Genomic DNA, 18,564 nt, shown 5'->3' on the forward strand with positions numbered 1-18,564 from the left:
AAACCTACTATTAAAATTATAGACTTATCATTTCTTTGTAAGTGGGCAAACGTACAAAATCAGCAGGGGATCAAATACTTTTTTCCCCCACTGTACTGAAGTGGCTTCCTTTCCTTTCCTCCTTTCCTTCATCCCTACTGGGCACACACTGGTTGAATCAACGCTGTTTCCACGTAATTTCAATGAACCAAAGTGGAATAGATGTTGAATTGATGTCTGTGCCCAGTGGGTCTGCACATATCTTGTTGGATAGAGTTGGACAGGTTAAAGCAAATACCTGCTAAATGTAATCACCATGTTGCTTTCACCTTTGCTTTATTTTCAGATCAGTGCAGATGAGGAAGTTGAGAAAAGAGGAAGCAGCGTTAGACTATTGAGAGTCACCCTCACTCACAGGGGTAGTGGTGGAAACCACATGTCCTGGTCTCTAGTGCAGTAGTCTATATAACTCAGCACATCACTGTCCCCCTTCCACTTTTCACTCTCTCTCGTTCTCTCTCTCTCACACACACACACACACACACTCAATTATCATTTCACCATGGGCAACTTTGCTGCCAACGAGGGACTTTCGGTCTTTGTCATTGTAAGTCTGTCAAATTAAATGTTATAATTACTCTACATTTCTGTTTTGGGGAGTAATGTCCTATTGATCTAACCAGGTGAATTGGGTCTGTTTTAGCTGGTATGGCTGGGAATCAACGCTTACCTGTTTGTCCAGTTCTACATGAACTTCCTTACTGAGAGATGGTTCTACACACGGGTTCTTCTTGGGGTAAGTTTGAGAACCAAAGTCCTTAGATTTTCTATTTAAGAAATTATTTAAGAAATGGAGGTCAGTTTAAGATTTCATACTCTGCTCTTAGTGTATTAGACATCTTGGCAACCCAGAACCAAATCTGGAGTGCTGGCCTCTGGCCAACTGTTGTCATCTGTCAGCAGGGCCTGCTGTATTACCGGTACATATTTAGCATGTAGACCTTTATTCTTATTTTATTTTATATTTACACATGTATATTGTACAGTTAGTAGCTCATTCATATTGAATATGTGTAGTCCATATTACGCCTAACCCCTCCTGTCTGACAGAGATTGAAACAAAAAAGGAGTCACAAGTTGATGTGATATCTTTACTCTGTGGTTACAGCTGTGTGTACGGCTGACTACAGGTTCCTCACAGGAAGCCCAGGTGGCTAAACTAAAAGTAGTAATGACCAGAAGTGAAACTGAGTCTGCACTCTACTCTACGTCCCTCTCACTCCTGCTCAGTCCCTGAGGGCCCCTTTCAATTGAAACCAGTAACCAGAAGTAAAAAAAACAGATTCAAACTGTAAAAAAAAAATGTTGTTTGACTAATTATTCCCACTTCATCTCTCTCTCCCTCTCTCTATCTAACCCTACTATCACTCCCCTCAGGATGCCCTCTCCTGGGCCAGGGCTCCTGCAGCCTGCCTTAACTTTAACTGCATGCTTATTCTGCTGCCAGTCTGCCGGAACCTTCTGTCCTTCCTCCGCGGCTCCATTCAGGTAACACAGACACACCCCGACCCTATTTAATTCAAATGTGTATGGGTAGTCATCTATAAATAATAGCTGGATCACATTTTTTCAAACGTTTCCTACACGATCAGTGTTGCAGTCGCACAGCTGCTCGACAACTGGACAGAAACATCACCTTTCACAAGCTGGTGGCTTACATGATAGCATTTCACACAGGTACCCTTCTCACTTACTTAGTTTGCTTTACATTGCCGTCGATCCTCTTCATTCATCTTCATTGTTCATCATCATTGTTCATCAAACAGATGTCTCTGTACAGATTGTAATCTTTACTTTGCCTTTGTCCTTCCCTAGCGGTCCACATCATCGCCCACCTGTTTAACTTTGAGTGGTTCATGGGAGCCCAGCTGTACAGGAACAGCAGCTCTCTGCCCTTTGTGCTGTCCCAGATTGGCACCGGAGACAATGCCTCCTACCTAAACCCCATCAGGACTGACCAGACCGTGAGTATTCTATTAGCTACAGATTTTCATTGTTCATTATGTCTATGACTGCCTAGGACACTGTGTTCATTATGTTTATAACTGCCTAGGACACGTTCTAATGTCTTATGTAGGGTTATAAAGGCTTTAGGAATGCATAAAGTGTTACAGAGTATTCTGTATTTAATGTAGCTATGTCAAGAGGTCAGTTCTAACCTAGGACAGAATGTTGACACTTGATAGCAGATTATGACAGAGAGGAATCCCCCAGCATAGAAATAGAATGAATAGAATGATAATGTATTTCTATGTTCCTCAGCTCATAACACACTATGACTCCATTACTCATCGGCTGCCTCCTCTGAACAGAGAGAAATAATATATGACTAAAACAGATCGTAAAATGGTCAGCAAATGTCCCACCTCTTGTAATATTAAAGCAAGTTCATTATGCTGAGTCAGAAGGAAGCATTTCTGAACATTACCGACTTCCCTAAATAGGTTGAGCAGATAGTCCCAAACACAGCCTCCACACTCCCTCCGAGGCAACAACATGACTGCATTACTCTGAAATCCCCCTTCTCTGATTGGGTCAGAACCCAACCATAGTGATGTTCACTACCATCGCGGGGTTAACGGGCGTGGTCATCACCTTGGCCCTCATCCTCATCATTACATCATCCATGGAGGTCATCCGCAGGTCATACTTCGAGGTTTTCTGGTACACCCATCACCTCTTCATCATCTTCTTCATCGGACTCGTCTTCCACGGCTTTGGGTGAGTCAGTAAAAATTCTCACAAAAATGTGTGCACATTCATTGTTTCTCCATAATACCCCTTTTGAGTCAGTTGAACATTTCCTACAGAGACATAACATATTATTAGCCTCATTTTAAGATATTAAAAGGGTTCATACATGCTTATAACAAGTACTAAAAGCATTATACCTGCAGGTAAAGCCCTACCGTTTTATGTTTAAATCTCTCTAAAACGGTTTGCCACAGGCGAATTGTCCGAGGGCAGACCGCTACAAGTCTCCTGGAGAACAAGCCATCGCAGTGTGCAGATCAGTTTGAGTCATGGGGAAAGAACGGGACCTTCTGCCCTAAGCCAGAGTTTGCTGGGAACCCTCCTATGGTGAGCTATGACAGTTCGGTTTTTTACATGACTTAAGTGTGCTGCTTCTTTTTTGTAAAGAACATTTTCTCTGTCGGTTTCCTCTTCAGACATGGAAGTGGGTGGTGGGGCCTATGATCTTGTATGTGTGTGAGAGACTGGTCCGATTCTACCGCTCCCAGCAGAAGGTGGTCATCACCAAGGTCAGTACTGTCCTTCAAGACAGTTTGTACACTCCCAACAGGCAATTTCTCTAACGGCCAATTTCTTTTAAAGTCAAAGTCAGCGTGATTGAGACAGTCATCCTTGTTGGAAGGCAGCCCTGGTCAAGAACCAGAATCATGCACTATGCAGTTCACGTCTACTCATCCAACAGTTAGTTGTCTCTTTTGGCCTCCATCTTGTTTTTCTCCCATCCTTCTCCTCTCCAGGTGGTGATGCACCCGTCCAAGACCCTGGAGCTCCAGATGAAGAGGAAGGGCTTCAGGATGGAGGTCGGCCAGTACGTCTTCATGCAGTGTCCCTGCGTCTCCCAGCTGGAGTGGCATCCCTTCACCCTCACCTCCGCCCCCGAGGAGGATCACTTCAGCGTCCACATCCGTATCGTGGGCGACTGGACCCAGGGCCTGTACGAGGCCTGCGGAGGGGACAAGAACGAAACCCAGGAGGCATGGAAACTGCCCAAGTACGTGCTTGAATGCAGAGAGCGAACATTTTCTACGACCCAATCCCCTTAACTAATCTTCGGTTAAATATCCATTAGTTTGAATGTCAATTAGGTTTTTACACAGCTATTTCTGCACTTAATGTCCCTACTTGACATCATAGTGTAGTTAGTGGGCTGTCATTTAGAACCTGAAGATGGGGTAGTGGTGTTTTCTTTTTACTGTGAAATAACGGTGAGGGGAAGTGCCATAAGGGAGGAAATGTGGTTTTCAGGAGTAGTACATTTCAATAACGGCAACATTGTGTAATTGTTTAACCAGAAAGTATCCAGTATATTAGATTCTTTCATGTTTTTACCATATAAATGTAATTAGAAGACTATTAAACTGTTATCTGACTGTAACTCTCTCCCTGTATGCAGAATGGCGATAGATGGCCCGTTTGGTACGGCCAGTGAGGACGTGTTCGGCTATGAGGTGGTCATGCTGGTGGGTGCTGGCATCGGGGTCACCCCCTTCGCCTCCGTCCTCAAGTCAGTGTGGTACAAACACATCCAGGAGAACCAGAACGTCTTCACCAAGAAGGTGAGAGAGGGGCTCTGTCTGTGTGGTTTATTGTCTTTCTAAACTGCAGTGTAGGGTACTTCCCCATTTCATTCCAACAATATCTCAGCTGAAATGTTCTTCATTGCATTGTGATTTGCTTTTCTATTTCATTTCATCAAGTGTGAGAAAATCTCACTGCTATGAGTGCAATGTTCATTTATTTTCAACGTTTACATCGTTCCTTTAGTCTGCTCTTCACTCCTTGTTATATGTCCAATATGTGATTCAAAAGGGCACTCGCACATCTGAGCTATCTTTGTTGCAGGTGCACATATAATAAGATGAGGAAAAAGAAGAAACCTGCACATTGCTCTTGATAGTATCACTGCTCTTTATTAAGCTTCACGTTGCAGCCTCAAGGCCTTCGTCAGAGCTTTGTTTTGTCCAATATGTGAAACGGACAATCTTTCTTCCATCTCCTCCATGCCAGATCTACTTCTATTGGCTGTGTCCTGAGACCCAGGCGTTTGAGTGGTTTGCTGACCTGTTGCAGTCTCTGGAGGGACAGATGACAGAGAAAGGCATGGTGGACTTCCTCAGCTACAACATCTACCTGACCCGCTGGAAAGAGACCGAGGTCAGCACACCACACTTTTCAGCAGGGGCGCAACTTTGGTTTTAGAAGTGGGGGGGACATCTTAAATTGTTTTTTAAAATAATCCAGTCGGACAAAACACTCCAAACAGCCTACCCGACCTCTCGTAGATGTCTGCATGGTCCTAAAGCACACCTTCGCCACATTTTGTATCATATTCCAATGATAAAACTGTGTGGGGACAAAAATGCAATTTCAGAATGTGGTCCTCCCCCCCGTCCCCAGTGAAAGTTGTGCCCCTGCTTTTCAGAGTAATACTGATGAGAAATAAAATGTTCTTAAACTCAAAAGACACACCGATGTACAGATACACAGCACTAACACACACATATTTATGTTGTATGTACAAGGATGAAAACTAAAAAAATCTGCTTTGTCTCAAACTGAATAACTATTGCCCATAGATAAGAGTGGGACAATGCATAATCACAAAATTAATCTCAAAAAGTGATTTTTTTTTTTTTACAAAAGGCTGCTCACTTCAGAGTTCACCATGAGGCAGAGAATGACCCTATCACAGGGCTGAAGCAGAAGACTCTGTATGGGAAACCTAACTGGGACAATGAGTTTACTACTATTGGGACAAAGCATCCAGAGTGAGTGCCTTTCATCCTCTTCTAATCCAAATTACAGCCAACAGAAATGGCATATTCCAGAGAGACATACGAGTTAGATGTAAATTGTAAAATGTGTTACATGTATAGTTCACAACTTGTGGACTATTTGTAATTAATGTGTGTGTCCAGGAAAAAAGTAGGAGTGTTCCTGTGCGGTCCCACCCAGCTGGCTGACGTCTTGGAGAAGCAGTGCCTGTCTCACTCTGAGGCTGGCGTCAAGTTCATCTTCAACAAGGAAAACTTCTGAGACCCCAACACCCCTCCAAGAGCACCAATGAGGCAATAACAATAATCCTACTTTGTTATCAAAGTTAGCTTTCAATATTGCTCAGACCCAGAGTATCCTCTGGCTTGTAAGCTGTTTCACATTCCTAAACTGTTGTGTTATCCCCAACATAAACAATCAATGGTTTTTAATATGGATTCTTTGGGTGAATCAACATTTTTTTTTACTTAAGTGCCCTTATCTCACACAAGTTTATCAGATCATAGCACCAAAAATGGAAGTAAACTTCACTGTTCTAATGATCATGACCTTCTACACCCCTCCTCCTCAGTGACATTTCACAATGTGTTTCTTGCACAAATCTGTGAAGAAATGACCAAACCTACTCGCATTTACCACAGAGGCCAGAACGTTATTCTTGTTCTGCAATACAACACGCAAACACAGAAACTCCAGTGTCAAAACACTCTAGTTCCACTTCCTCCTGTTTCTGCTGTTGTATTTACAAGTTTGTATAAGCAAAATAGTATGCATAAAGCTTACTTCATTTAAAAAAAAAATATTTTCACTGCACCAGGGATAGCCTGCCAGACATTTTGCCTTTGCAGCTTTCTTCAGTGTGTAGGTACAGCAAAAGTTTGTCTAAAATGAAAATGAGCAGCAACAAAAAGCTGTTTGGGATGTGATATTCTAGTTATCCCAGCTGCAGCTTCTCCTGCTGGACTCAATAGCAGCTGAGAGTTTCTGTAGGCTGGCCAAGTGAGTGATACATTTCAGCGACCGGTGAGCACACTGAGACATGTCAGTCCTGAGTTCAGCTTCTCTTTTTACTGAGGTTAGAGTCAAATAAACCTAAAGTGCTGGTGAGGAAAAGTCTTGCAGCTTGTGGCTGATCAACTAGACTTCATAAAGTATTGTAATAACACTTGGCTAGTTGTTAAATACCAATGGATCTGCATGGTGTTGTATTTGTGCCGCTTGATATAAGTTATACACGGACATCATAAAAAGGTTTAATTTGAACGTTTAATGACATTCAGCTATGGGTCCTACAGTCTATCGATGGCACCTTCCACCCCACAAAATTACAGGCATATTATTATTTCTATGGAAACTTGTTTTTTTATTCTTCATTTGTTTAAACAATGAGTGCAACTTGAAATCGTGTCTGTATACAATATCCTGTGATCTGTTTACATAGCATTTCCTAAAACAAGTTCATCTGATCTATGATGTAAAATAATGTACATAAACACACTGCTTTTCCTCACCCTATATCAAAAGGACAAATAAGCACCCACCAAAATAATTATTTATTCATTAAGTAAAGCCAACATTATAGTTGGAACAATGGTATCGTAAGGTAGCAGCTTTGAAGCCAAGCTGTCATAATAGGAACATTTAAACTGATGCATTTAAAGTCAATGAATAAAGTCTCCAGAGCAGACAGCATTTCAGCCCACCCAGAGCATTTCAGCCCACCCAGAGCATTTCAATAGATGCAGTAAATAGGCCAATGGAACGCAGACCGTGGGGATAGAAGGACGCAGGATTGGTGCACATTCAACATATCTGATCAAAAAAGTAGATATTTGTCAAATCCGTGGGCCCACAATGTGGTTACTAAAGTTCGATTTGGATATATTTGGCTGTTTTCACTGCATAACATTTAGAAGTAGTCCCTTTTCAGGTTTAGAAGAAGTGACTGCTAAATGCTAACTCCCATTCCTATAAGCTGGTAGCATAGCTAGTATACAGAAGTCAGTGGTGGTCATCAGTTGTTTTTTTCCTTCTAGTATTACATTGTTTTTGATTATTGCATTGTTGGGTTTTGAGTTTGCAAGAAAGGCATTTTACTGTACTTGTGCATGTGACATTAAAAATGTGACACTTGATGGCATGAATATGTCTTGTCAAATACACAAACAATAACCTTATTTTTCTGGAGGGCAATTAGGAGAGTCGGGATCTTTCCTACACGCATTTCCATTGTTTTGGTCGAGTTCCATTGACCCCTTTACCACATCTATAGCCGTCTCGTTGCTTGTCCCATTCAGCATATAATCTACAGTGAGCTACTGAATACCTCCCCTGCAGGATGGGTGAAGCATTGCACCTTCTATAAGCAGTATCAGGGTTGGTCCTGGTCTAGGGGGTTAAGGCCACAGCAAACACACTGACCACACAGTACATGGTGCGGTTCTCCCATTTCACTGTGCAGCTCCCTGAGAGAAAGGAACAGACAGTGCATGAGTCAGTTTGATAAGCAGTGTTTCCTAGGCAGCTGGGGAGGGCTGGTTTAGTGAAGAGACAGGTGGTTCCACCCCAAAGTGCCACATGTCATGATGACACACCTGTTTTGTTGAATGAAAGAAGATTTGAAATAGACAAGATGGCGGCATACACATTGACGATTACTTCATGGAGTAAAAAAATATATTTTAATAACAGCGCAGTTTCTAAATTACCACCTGCCACTGGTCATTTTATAATATACATGTTTGGCTGAATCAAGAAGTATTGCCAAGGTTGGTCGAAAATTCTCTGTGCTACCAAACAGTACTTAACCTGTAACTCCCAGTAATAGATACCAAAAGTATTTCGTTAAATATCATTATCTGGTGTAAGAATCTGTAGCTAGGAAACCCTTTGAACTGAGCAGTGGTGGATGTTATCTTACCATCAGTAACAGTGTCCCAGTAGCAGGAGTTAGCTGTGTGGAGACCAGCACCACTCTTCTGCATGACAGCACAGCTAACTGTAGAGGAACAGGCAAGGGTCAAATTATGATCATCGTTAACAAAATATCAGTAAGCAATTGTATTTTGTCACATATGTTTCACCATTGGCATCATACAATAAGTTTGCATGCTGGATTTACAGTAAAATGAACAAATCTGTGTTCAATAGGAGATGACGGCAGCCGTACCAATGTACTTGTATGACTTAGACTGTTTGACCAGCAGGGTGAGGGCTTGTTCCACAATCTTAGCTGTCCACTGGTTCACAGTGTCCTGTCTGTAGCTCTCTTCTCCAATGATACTCTGAATACACTGCAAGACAGACAGTTTGGACACAGACACACATCTGAGAAGGCTGGCCCCTTTAGGCATGTGGGGAGCATGGGACCTGATGTGAACAGTGCTGTATTCAGAGTCACGTCTATACTGGGGATATGAGTGTTTGTCTTGAGTAATCAGGGGACAAACAGACTGCGAGGCTGGAAACTGTTTCACATGATACCTAAGTATTAGCTAGCTAAAACTTTTCAAAATCCATCTTAATGTCCATATTCCCATTTGGTTATTCAAACGTATTGATGCTGAATCAATAGATAGTTACCTCTTTCACGGAGTTACTGGCCTCTTCAGAGTTGAAAGAGCCCTAGAAACAATGAGTCAGAGACTTGCACTGGCATCTCTTCAACTCATCACACCTTTCACTGCAGTTAGAATGGTCAAAACTCTAGGACTAAAAATGAAACGCAGTAATATCAAGGTAGTTTTGTAACTGCTGTAACGCAGAGATTATGTCTAGGTAGTTTAAACTTTAAACAATAGCTAGCTAGTTGTCTTTTCCACTGTAATTGTATTGCTATTTGGCTAGCTAAGAAGATAACTCGGCTAGCTAGCAGGCGTTGTTGTGCCAGCTAGTTAGCTATCTACATTTTGGATTTAATACTCAAGAGTATAACAACGACATAGTTGGTAGCATATTCAGTACCTCTTCGCCAGAAAATTCCTCCATTCTCGCCTTCTTAAAAGTGATATAAATAGCTGCTTGATAAATGTTTGAGAGATTTCCTGTTTGCCGTCACAGGTGGTTAACGAGTGGAGGGAAGCAGGTCACAGCCCAAAGAAATGACCTGAGAGTCTGAACACTGCCACCTAGCGAGTGAGCCTTAAATAACAGGATAAAAGAGGACGGCGCGTTCCAGCAATCTCGTAACATTAAAGTGAAAAATTATCAAAGCTTTCACATAAAGTTGTTTTATTAGTATCCAAATCATGAGATGATTGTCACACCAGAACCAAGTTCAAACGGTTTATGAGACAATTCAAATAAAATATTAGAACTCACACAAACGTCATATTTCCCTGAAAAACACACAATAAGGTTACATTTAAAGTGCAATTGTGCATTTAGGATATTTCGGTCAGCAATAAATAGTATATCCTCACAGTTTATAACACACGACTACATTATAAAAACAAGATCAAAACACAGTGGTTAATTAAAGACATTTTTGTGCACGTTAAATACAGAAAATACAAGTATACATATTTATAATACACTTTTCGCATATGGGAAGTTTGGGAACTGAATGTCAATAAATAGGTCACTTTGTGAGAAGTTAACTAGTGTTCAAAGTGGAGTGGTTGTTTGTGGTGTACAGTCAATGTGCATCCTCTTCAATGGTTTATTGGTTGTTGCTGCCAGTCCAGTTCTCCAACCCCCAGTGAGTGGCGTCACAGTAGGATGCAGGTGGTAGAGCGGGGACCTCTACCACCAGGGTCCGAGGGTGCTCGGCACCACTAGCGCTGGTCTCTGATGGATCTCTGTTCTCCAGCCCTGCAGAGGGACCCTTGGCACTGGCAGGCAGCTCCCCCATGCCGGTGCCCTCTGCTGGGGCTTCCGCACTGTCCTCTGTCTGCTTGGCTTTGGAGGAGGACAGGCGTTTGAATAGCGACAGCTGAGGGCAGTAGAGAGGAGAGAACACAGTGAGATCTGACCTACTCAATCACTGACGTTCACAGAGCTTTATGAAGTGGTTTTCTGTTGTTTAAATTCCACCTCTTTGTTCTAATGACTTTCTGTTATACCTTTCTGTTGGTCCTTGGTTGGTCCTTGGTTGGTTCTTGGGTTACTCCTCTGTTGTTTGATTCTGCAGCTGAGTGCTGGATGCAGAGCTCTCCTCTGTCGGAGCCAAAGGACTGGGCTGACCCGAGTCCTCTGCAACTATACACAACAGACACTTCATGATAATCCATCCAGCCTTAGCACAGAAACAGTAAAGCATTAACCACATAAAGGAAGACTAGAGGTGGGTGCTTCACATTGGATATGGATAGTGGAGTCACAACAGGGAGCAAAGGGATTACAGACAGGGATAAAGGAAGAAAAGGGATTCCACCTGCCACTGGAAGGTTAATGCAAACAGCACTATGTATTCATGTGTAGAGAATGTGTTCAACACAAATGATATGATATGTGATGGGACTAGTTCTTGACACTGATTTTGATAGTTTTAGAACAACAAATATTTATTTCAACATAAATACAACTATTCTGTAATATTCATTATATCAAACAAATCATGATTAAAAAAAAAAAAGTTGTCCAAATCGTTGGAGGGCATGCCTAGAAAATAGTAGCAACTATTAGTAAATCTGTCTTTACAGGAGAACAAAGATGAAAAGGGGATTTAAAAAAGCATTTTAGCATCAAATCTTAACTGCCATGCATGTAAAATGGTAAAGGACTATACAAGGAGATTGAAAGACAAGGCGGTGGACATGCAGTTGATATAAAGTAAAACAAAATGGAAGTCGTGAATAAAAACAGTGAGACAGTAAAGGCAGTTGATATAAAGTAAAACAAAATGGAAGTCGTGAATAAAAACAGTGAGACAGTAAAGGCAGTTGATATAAAGTAAAACAAAATGGAAGTCGTGAATAAAAACAGTGAGACAGTAAAGGCAGTTGATATAAAGTAAAACAAAATGGAAGTCGTGAATAAAAACAGTGAGACAGTAAAGGCAGTTGATATAAAGTAAAACAAAATGGAAGTCGTGAATAAAAACAGTGAGACAGTAAAGGCAGTTGATATAAAGTAAAACAAAATGGAAGTCGTGAATAAAAACAGTGAGACAGTAAAGGCAGTTGATATAAAGTAAAACAAAATGGAAGTCGTGAATAAAACAGTGAGACAGTAAAGGCAGTTGATATAAAGTAAAACAAAATGGAAGTCGTGAATAAAAACAGTGAGACAGTAAAGGCAGTTGATATAAAGTAAAACAAAATGGAAGTCGTGAATAAAAACAGTGAGACAGTAAAGGCAGTTGATATAAAGTAAAACAAAATGGAAGTCGTGAATAAAAACAGTGAGACAGTAAAGGCAGTTGATATAAAGTAAAACAAAATGGAAGTCGTGAATAAAAACAGTGAGACAGTAAAGGCAGTTGATATAAAGTAAAACAAAATGGAAGTCATGAATAAAAACAGTAGGAGAAAAATCTAAAGTACACAAAAAGGTATGGGTTGTAAAAAGGCATTAAAATGCTCAATTAAGAGTGTTCCTGAGAGAAGTTGACAGACAGCACTGGTTTGGAACAGAACAGATAGGGCTATCATTTGAGATTGAGGTACTGAGGTAAAACATTGTCCCAGAACTCTTCCCCTTTCCCTGACCTCTGTTTGGACCCGTTACCTCTGGCCGCAGCAGTCTGATGACTCTCCTGGCCTTTATTAGCTTTTCTTTTGTCAACCACCTCCTCTTCTTCCTCCTCCTCCTCCTCCTCATCTTCCCTCTACTGCTCCCCTCCAGCTTCTTCTTCTTCCTCATGTTCACTCTCCTCCTCCTCCTCTCTGGCTTCATTTTCTTCTTTCTCCTCTTTTCCTTCATCCTCACCTTCACTCTCCTCCTCTCCAGCTTCTTCTTCTGCCTCATCTTTACTCTGCTCCTCCTCTCAAGGTTCTTCTTCATTCTCCTCCTTTCTAGCTTCTTCCTCATCTTCACTTTCCTTCTCTCTGGCTTCTTCTTCTTCTTCCCTCTCCTCTGCAGTACTGCTCTCATCCTCTTCCTCTTCCTCTCCTTCCTCTGCCTCTGCTCCACTGTCTGCCTCATTCTCATCTTCCTCCTCTACAGATCCTACACTCAGCCTCTTCCTCACTTTCTTCTTCCTCTTTATCTCCATCTTCTTCTTCATCCTCGTCTTCATAATTGGATTCCTTACTCTTAGTGTCACTCTGCGATACTTTCCCACTCTCTTCCTCCTTGCTCTCTCACTCCCCTTCTTCTTCCTCCTCTCCCACACTCTCTCCCTCTCCTCCCACTGGGCTACTCGTCCCGTCACCCTCCTCCTCTTCGTCCAGTCCACTCTCCTCTTTCTCTGCATCCTCTAACTCACTCTCTTCTCCCTGATCTGTTTCAGTCTTACATTGCTCATCTCCTCCCTCGCTCTCCTCCCCTAATTCAGAGATCCCTCCATCCTCCACCTCTCCTTCTGTTCTCTGTTGTCTGGGGACCAGAGTAGGACCTGCCTTGCTCCTCCTCCACCCCCTGATCAGAGCTCCCCGGGGCAGGGATGATGTTGATGCGGACTGCTGTTCTCTTGCCTCCTGGTTCAGAGACCATGGATGCAGACGAGTGGCTCCAGGAAGACTGGGCGTCCTCAGCACTCTGTCTGCTGAACCTCTGGGCCCTGCTCTGACTCCGGACTGACTCACTGTCTGAGGGAGAACCAAACTGTCTGGCTGCCACTAGCCCCACACCTGACCCCAGAGAGGACACTCCAGTTAGTAAGCTGCGCAGCGGTGTCCGTTCAGGTGGTTCAGTCTTTGGTTTGCTCTTTCCTCTTTCTGTGTTTTCATTCGTCGTTTTTTGTGGAACTTCAGACACCAGGTCTGGTTCAGCGGTCTTGCCCACAGGCAGCGCATCAGTTAGCTTAAGGCCTTGTGAATGTCTGCCACTCTATCTGGTGTCCCCCTAACAGCTACATGTTGACTTTTCACCTTTGTAAATATAGGGTTGACCTCTAAGAGAATCTTTTTGACCTCTGCACTTTGACCTTTGGCTGCGCCCTTTATTTGGATTGCCTTAGAATCCACGACAAATCTCTCCCTCACTTTTCTCTCAACTGCTAACAGTTGTTTTTTCTGTGCGGACGGACAGGGTTTGAACTTGGCCTTGCTAATGTCCCCTATGCTGGAGGGCTTGGCAGGGCCAGCCTTCGGCTCAGCAGGCTTTATCGCCTTCAGAGCCACAAAGAGGTTCTCCTTGCCACTGCCTTTGCCCTGGGCAGCCCTGTGGCGCGGCCTCTTCTCAACCACCAGAGACCTGTCACTGGAGCTCCTCAGCAGCTCTGTGGGCAGTGACCCCCGCGGGGTGGAATCCACCCTCCTAGGGGTACAGAGTTCTGGCTGTTCCCCAGCCTTACCATGCCCTTTCACAAGCTTACCCTTCCTCTATCACCAGCGCCAGGAAGCAGAGGATGAAGAAAAGATGAAAGAGTTAGAGGAAAATAGTAAAGATGCAGAGAAAACAGAGTGAAGAACACAACAGAGCTCAACGCTGAAAGAAAACCACAGACAGATGGTAGATAGTCACTGTAAATGGTACAGGGAAGCAGAATGGCTAGCGTGACATAAATGGAAGTGTATGCCCTGAGTTCCTCAGTCAGACCGTCCCTTGTTCAGGAAGACTTATTGATCATGCTGAGTAATTTTGCAAGGAGCTTGCTGGTCGGTGCGCAGAAGCTAGAAGAAAAATCTTTAGTTGACAGTTATGCTGTGTGTGCGTCTTACCTTCTGTACAGGGGACAACGTCAACGTCTTGTCACTGGGGTCCATTTTCATCACGAGTCTGCCACAAAGAAGAAGAGATTTTTGTTCAGAACTTCTGTATGAAAGCGTCACAGAATGTACAGGACAGAATTGGGTCAGAGTTGGTGACTCACCATGTTGAGGAAGTCCGTGGTGTCTCCCAGATCTTTAACACTCTCGTTGTCCATCACGTTCTCCACAGCGCTGCTGTCTCCCTCATCTCTTCCCTTCTCAGCTGACCTCTTTTCTGCCATCAACAAAATATCCCAAGAATATTTTGACTTCTTAAAAAGGAATATATAGGCTCAAGAAAAGTTAGTAGAAATGTGAACAGTTGCATTGTGATGTGTTAATGAAAAAGGGATCATGCTAGCTGTTGAAAACGCAATCCTTCACCAAGGAATATGCGTGTTTTCTAAATAGTTCAACATTCAAAACAGATATGCCTGCAATGTAATGTAATGCAATGTAGTTCAGTGTAGATACCCTTCTTGTTAGACCCAGTGCTCCTGTGTTGGTGAATGCCGTTGTGCACCTTTTTGTTGGTTAGCTCCTTGGGGGGCAGGCTGGAGGGGATGGTCTGGCTGGACACGGGCAGGGGTGCGGAGGTATTGAGGTGTCCGGACATTAGGGGGGGCAGGGTCCGAAACATGAGCCCAAACTGCTCCGGGGAACGCTCCTGAAACACAGAGTTAGTTAGCTGTGTTAGCTTAGCTAGCTTACTTATATCCACTACTTGTTAGGCCCATAATTAGGCTCCACGTTGTTACTTATATCCACTACTTGTTAGGCCCATAATTAGGCTCCACGTTGTTACTTATATCCACTACTTGTTAGGCCCATAATTTGGCCCATAATTAGGCTCCATGTTGTTAATTATATTCACTACCTGTTAGGCCCATAATTAGGCTCCATGTTGTTACTTATATCCACTACTTGTTAGGCCCATAATTAGGCTCCATGTTGTTAATTATATCCACTACTTGTTAGGCCCATGATTAGGCTCCATGTTGTTACTTATATACACTACTTGTTAGGCCCATGTTGTTACTTATATCCCCTACCTGTTAGGCCCATAATTAGGCTCCATGTTGTTACTTATATTCACTACCTGTTAGGCCCATGATTAGGCTCCATGTTGTTACTTATATTCACTACCTGTTAGGCCCATGATTAGGCTCCATGTTGTTATTTATCTCCACTACTTGTTAGGCCCATGATTAGGCTCCATGTTGTTACTTATATCCACTACTTGTTAGTCCCATGTTGTTATTTATCTCCACTACCTGTTAGGCCCATGATTAGGCTCCTTGTTGACAGTGCTAAAAGGTGGAGGATGTCTAGTTACGGATTTCCTTAGAGAACCAGGCCGCTAACATTAAAACAAACACTGACTCAATAGTTTCAGGCAACTATCTGAGGAACTAGACCACAACATTCCAGGGACCTGTGGTGGTTCAGGGACTGGATGCTGAGACTCCCAACACTCCCACTTTTACATGTGTGGACCCCCAGGCCAGTACCCACCCTCTCTCTCCTCCTGACCCGGGCAGAGAGGCTACTGTTCAGGGTAGCAGGGGTGGAGGTGAGGGTGTCCCCTAAGAGCTCTGTGTTGGACTTCTCCAGGTAGTCCTCTGTGACATCATTCTCCTCCAGAGTCACTTCCTGACAGCTCGTCTCTGGGCTTGGCTAGAACCAGCATGCGACAACCTCCGCATGTCACCTGGAACAAAGACTAAATGTAATTGACCTGAATCTTGCACTAGACAAAATATGAGAAGAATGGATGTCCAACTATCGTCACTTTTTTACACTTTCAGGGAAAAATCTAAACTTCAGATAAATGTGCAGAACTTTAAATTTGGCATCAGTGAAATTCTCGAATTACAATTCAGCCTTCAGTTGAAAACATGAGGTACAGTTGAAGTGGGAAGTTTACATGCACGTAGGTTGGAGTCATTAAAACCCGTTTTTCAACCATTCCACAAATTTCATGTTAACAAACTATAGTTTTGGCAAGTCGGTTAGGACATCTACTTTGTGCATGACACAAGTAATTTTTCCAACAATTGTTTACAGACATTATTTCACTGTATCACAATTCCAGTGGGTCAGAAGTTTACATACACTAAGTTGACTGTGCCTTTAAACAGCTTGGAAAATTCCAGAAAATTATGTCATGGCTTTAGAAGATTCTGATAGGCTAATTGACATCATTTGTGTCAATTGGAGGTGTACCTGTGGATGTATTTCAAGGCCTACCTCCAAACTCAGTGCCTCTTTGCTTGACATCATGGGAAAATTAAAAGAAATCAACCAAGACCTCAGAAAAAAAATTGAAGACCTCCACAAATCTGGTTCATCCTTGGGAGCAATTTCCAAACGCCTGAAGGTACAACCTTTATCTGTACAAACAATAGTACGCAAGTATAAACACCATGGGACAACGCAGCCATCATACCGCTCAGGAAGGAGATGCGTTCTCCTAGAGATGAACGTACTTGGGTGTGAAAAGTGCAAATCAATCCCAGAACAACAGCAAACGACCTTGTGAAGATGCTGGAGGAAACAGGTACAAAAGTATCTATATCCACAGTAAAACGAGTCCTATATCAACATAACCTGAAAGGCGGCTCAGCAAGGAAGAAACCATTGCTCCAAAACCGCCATAAAAAAGCCAGACTACGGTTTGGAAATGCACATGGGGACAAAGATTGTACTTTTTGTAGAAATGTCCTCTGGTCTGATGAAACAAAAATAGAACTGTTTGGCCATAATGACCATCGTTATGTTTGGAGGAAAAAGGGGGAGGCTTGCAAACCAAAGAACACCATCCCAACCGTGAAGCACGCGTGGCAGCATCATGTTGTGGGGGTGCTTTGCTGCAGGAGGGACTGGTGCACTTCACAAAATAGATGGCATCATGAGGTATGGAAATTATGTGGATATATTGAGACTGCACTTGTGAAGGTGGTAAATGACCTTTTAATGACGTCAGACCGAGGCTCTGCATCTGTCCTCGTGCTCCTAGATCTTAGTGCCGCTTTTGATACCATCGATCACCACATTCTTTTGGAGAGATTGGAAACCCAAATTGGTCTACATGGACAAGTTCTGGCCTGGTTTAGATCTTATCTCTCGGAAAGATATCAGTTTGTCTCTGTGAATGGTTTGTCCTCTGACAAATCAATTGTAAATTTCGGTGTTCCTTAAGGTTCCGTTTTAGGACCACTATTGTTTTCACTATATATTTTACCTCTTGGGGATGTCATTCGAAAACATAATGTTAAATTTCACTGCTATGCGGATGACACACAGCTGTACATTTCAATGAAACATGGTGAAGCTCCAAAATTGCCCTCGCTAGAAGCCTGTGTTTCAGACATAAGGAAGTGGATGGCTGCAAACTTTCTACTTTTAAACTCGGACAAAACAGAGATGCTTGTTCTAGGTCCCAAGAAACAAAGAGATCTTCTGTTCAATCTGACAATTAATCTGGATGGTTGTACAGTCGTCTCAAATAAAACTGTGAAGGACCTCGGTGTTACTCTGGACCCTGATCTCTCTTTTGAAGAACATATCAAGACTGTTTCAAGGACAGCTTTTTTCCATCTACGTAACATTGCAAAAATCAGAAACTTTCTGTCCAAAAATGACGCAAAAAAAATCCATGCTTTTGTTACTTCTAGACTGGACTACTGCAATGCTCTACTTTCCGGCTACCCGGATAAAGCACTAAACAAACTTCAGTTAGTGCTAAATACGGCTGCTAGAATCCTGACTAGAACCAAAAAATTGTATCATATTACTCCAGTGCTAGCCTCCCTACACTGGCTTCCTGTTAAGGCAAGGGCTGATTTCAAGGTTTTACTGCTAACCTACAAAGCATTACATGGGCTTGCTCCTACCTATCTTTCCGATTTGGTCCTGCCGTACATACCTACACGTGCGCTACGGTCACAAGACGCAGGCCTCCTAATTGTCCCTAGAATTTCTAAGCAAACGGCTGGAGGTAGGGCTTTCTCCTATAGAGCTCCATTTTTATGGAATAGTCTGCCTACCCATGTGAGAGACGCAGACTCAGTCTCAACCTTTAAGTCTTTACTGAAGACTTATCTCTTCAGTAGGTCCTATGATTAAGTGTAGTCTGGCCCAGGAGTGTGAAGGTGAACGGAAAGGCTGGAGCAACGAACCGCCCTTGCTGTCTCTGCCT

At 42.9% G+C, this 18,564-nt stretch overlaps 2 protein-coding genes across 5 annotated transcripts; one reads left to right on the forward strand and one right to left on the reverse strand.

Annotated features, from left to right (window-relative positions):
- Positions 1-456: 456 nt before the first annotated feature.
- On the forward strand, positions 457-7,712 carry LOC115179597 (cytochrome b-245 heavy chain-like). Its single transcript, XM_029741206.1, has 13 exons — positions 457-586; positions 683-775; positions 1,417-1,527; positions 1,632-1,716; positions 1,855-2,003; positions 2,579-2,760; positions 2,988-3,120; positions 3,210-3,302; positions 3,531-3,784; positions 4,187-4,349; positions 4,801-4,947; positions 5,437-5,561; positions 5,712-7,712. Exons 1-13 carry the CDS (start codon positions 542-544, stop codon positions 5,827-5,829), a joined length of 1,698 nt encoding a protein of 565 aa, XP_029597066.1. The 5' UTR covers positions 457-541; the 3' UTR covers positions 5,830-7,712.
- Positions 6,817-9,704, reverse strand: LOC115179598 (dynein light chain Tctex-type 3). Of its 4 annotated transcripts, none has more exons than XR_003872972.1 (5): positions 9,532-9,704; positions 9,151-9,279; positions 8,738-8,861; positions 8,489-8,566; positions 6,817-8,033 (listed from the first exon to the last, which is right to left on the reverse strand). XR_003872972.1 is itself a non-coding variant. In XM_029741207.1 (5 exons), exons 1-5 carry the CDS (start codon positions 9,553-9,555, stop codon positions 7,957-7,959), a joined length of 345 nt encoding a protein of 114 aa, XP_029597067.1. In that variant the 5' UTR covers positions 9,556-9,697; the 3' UTR covers positions 6,817-7,956. The 4 variants fall into 4 exon arrangements, 2 of the variants coding, with proteins under 2 accessions (XP_029597067.1, XP_029597068.1); XR_003872973.1 differs by having other exon boundaries at positions 9,151-9,250; positions 9,532-9,703; XM_029741207.1 differs by having other exon boundaries at positions 9,151-9,192; positions 9,532-9,697.
- Between the last annotated feature and the right edge of the window lie 8,860 nt (positions 9,705-18,564).

The sequence above is a fragment of the Salmo trutta genome, chromosome 39 (genome assembly GCF_901001165.1).
Source record: "Salmo trutta chromosome 39, fSalTru1.1, whole genome shotgun sequence".
Classification (NCBI taxonomy): domain Eukaryota; kingdom Metazoa; phylum Chordata; class Actinopteri; order Salmoniformes; family Salmonidae; genus Salmo; species Salmo trutta.

What these genes read in the sequence shown, in the direction of transcription:
- LOC115179597 (XM_029741206.1), top strand. Translation starts at nt 542, where the DNA reads ATGGGCAACTTTGCTGCCAACGAGGGACTTTCGGTCTTTGTCATT. An exon ending in CCATCAGGACTGACCAGACC is followed by an intron (nt 2,004 to 2,578) that starts GTGAGTATTCTA and finishes TGATTGGGTCAG; the next exon opens with AACCCAACCATAGTGATGTT. An exon ending in AGAAGGTGGTCATCACCAAG is followed by an intron (nt 3,303 to 3,530) that starts GTCAGTACTGTC and finishes TCTCCTCTCCAG; the next exon opens with GTGGTGATGCACCCGTCCAA.
- LOC115179598 (XM_029741207.1), bottom strand. Translation starts at nt 9,555, where the DNA reads ATGGAGGAATTTTCTGGCGAAGAG. An exon ending in AGGAATTTTCTGGCGAAGAG is followed by an intron (nt 9,193 to 9,531) that starts GTACTGAATATG and finishes CATTGTTTCTAG; the next exon opens with GGCTCTTTCAACTCTGAAGA. An exon ending in CTGGGACACTGTTACTGATG is followed by an intron (nt 8,034 to 8,488) that starts GTAAGATAACAT and finishes CCTTTCTCTCAG; the next exon opens with GGAGCTGCACAGTGAAATGG.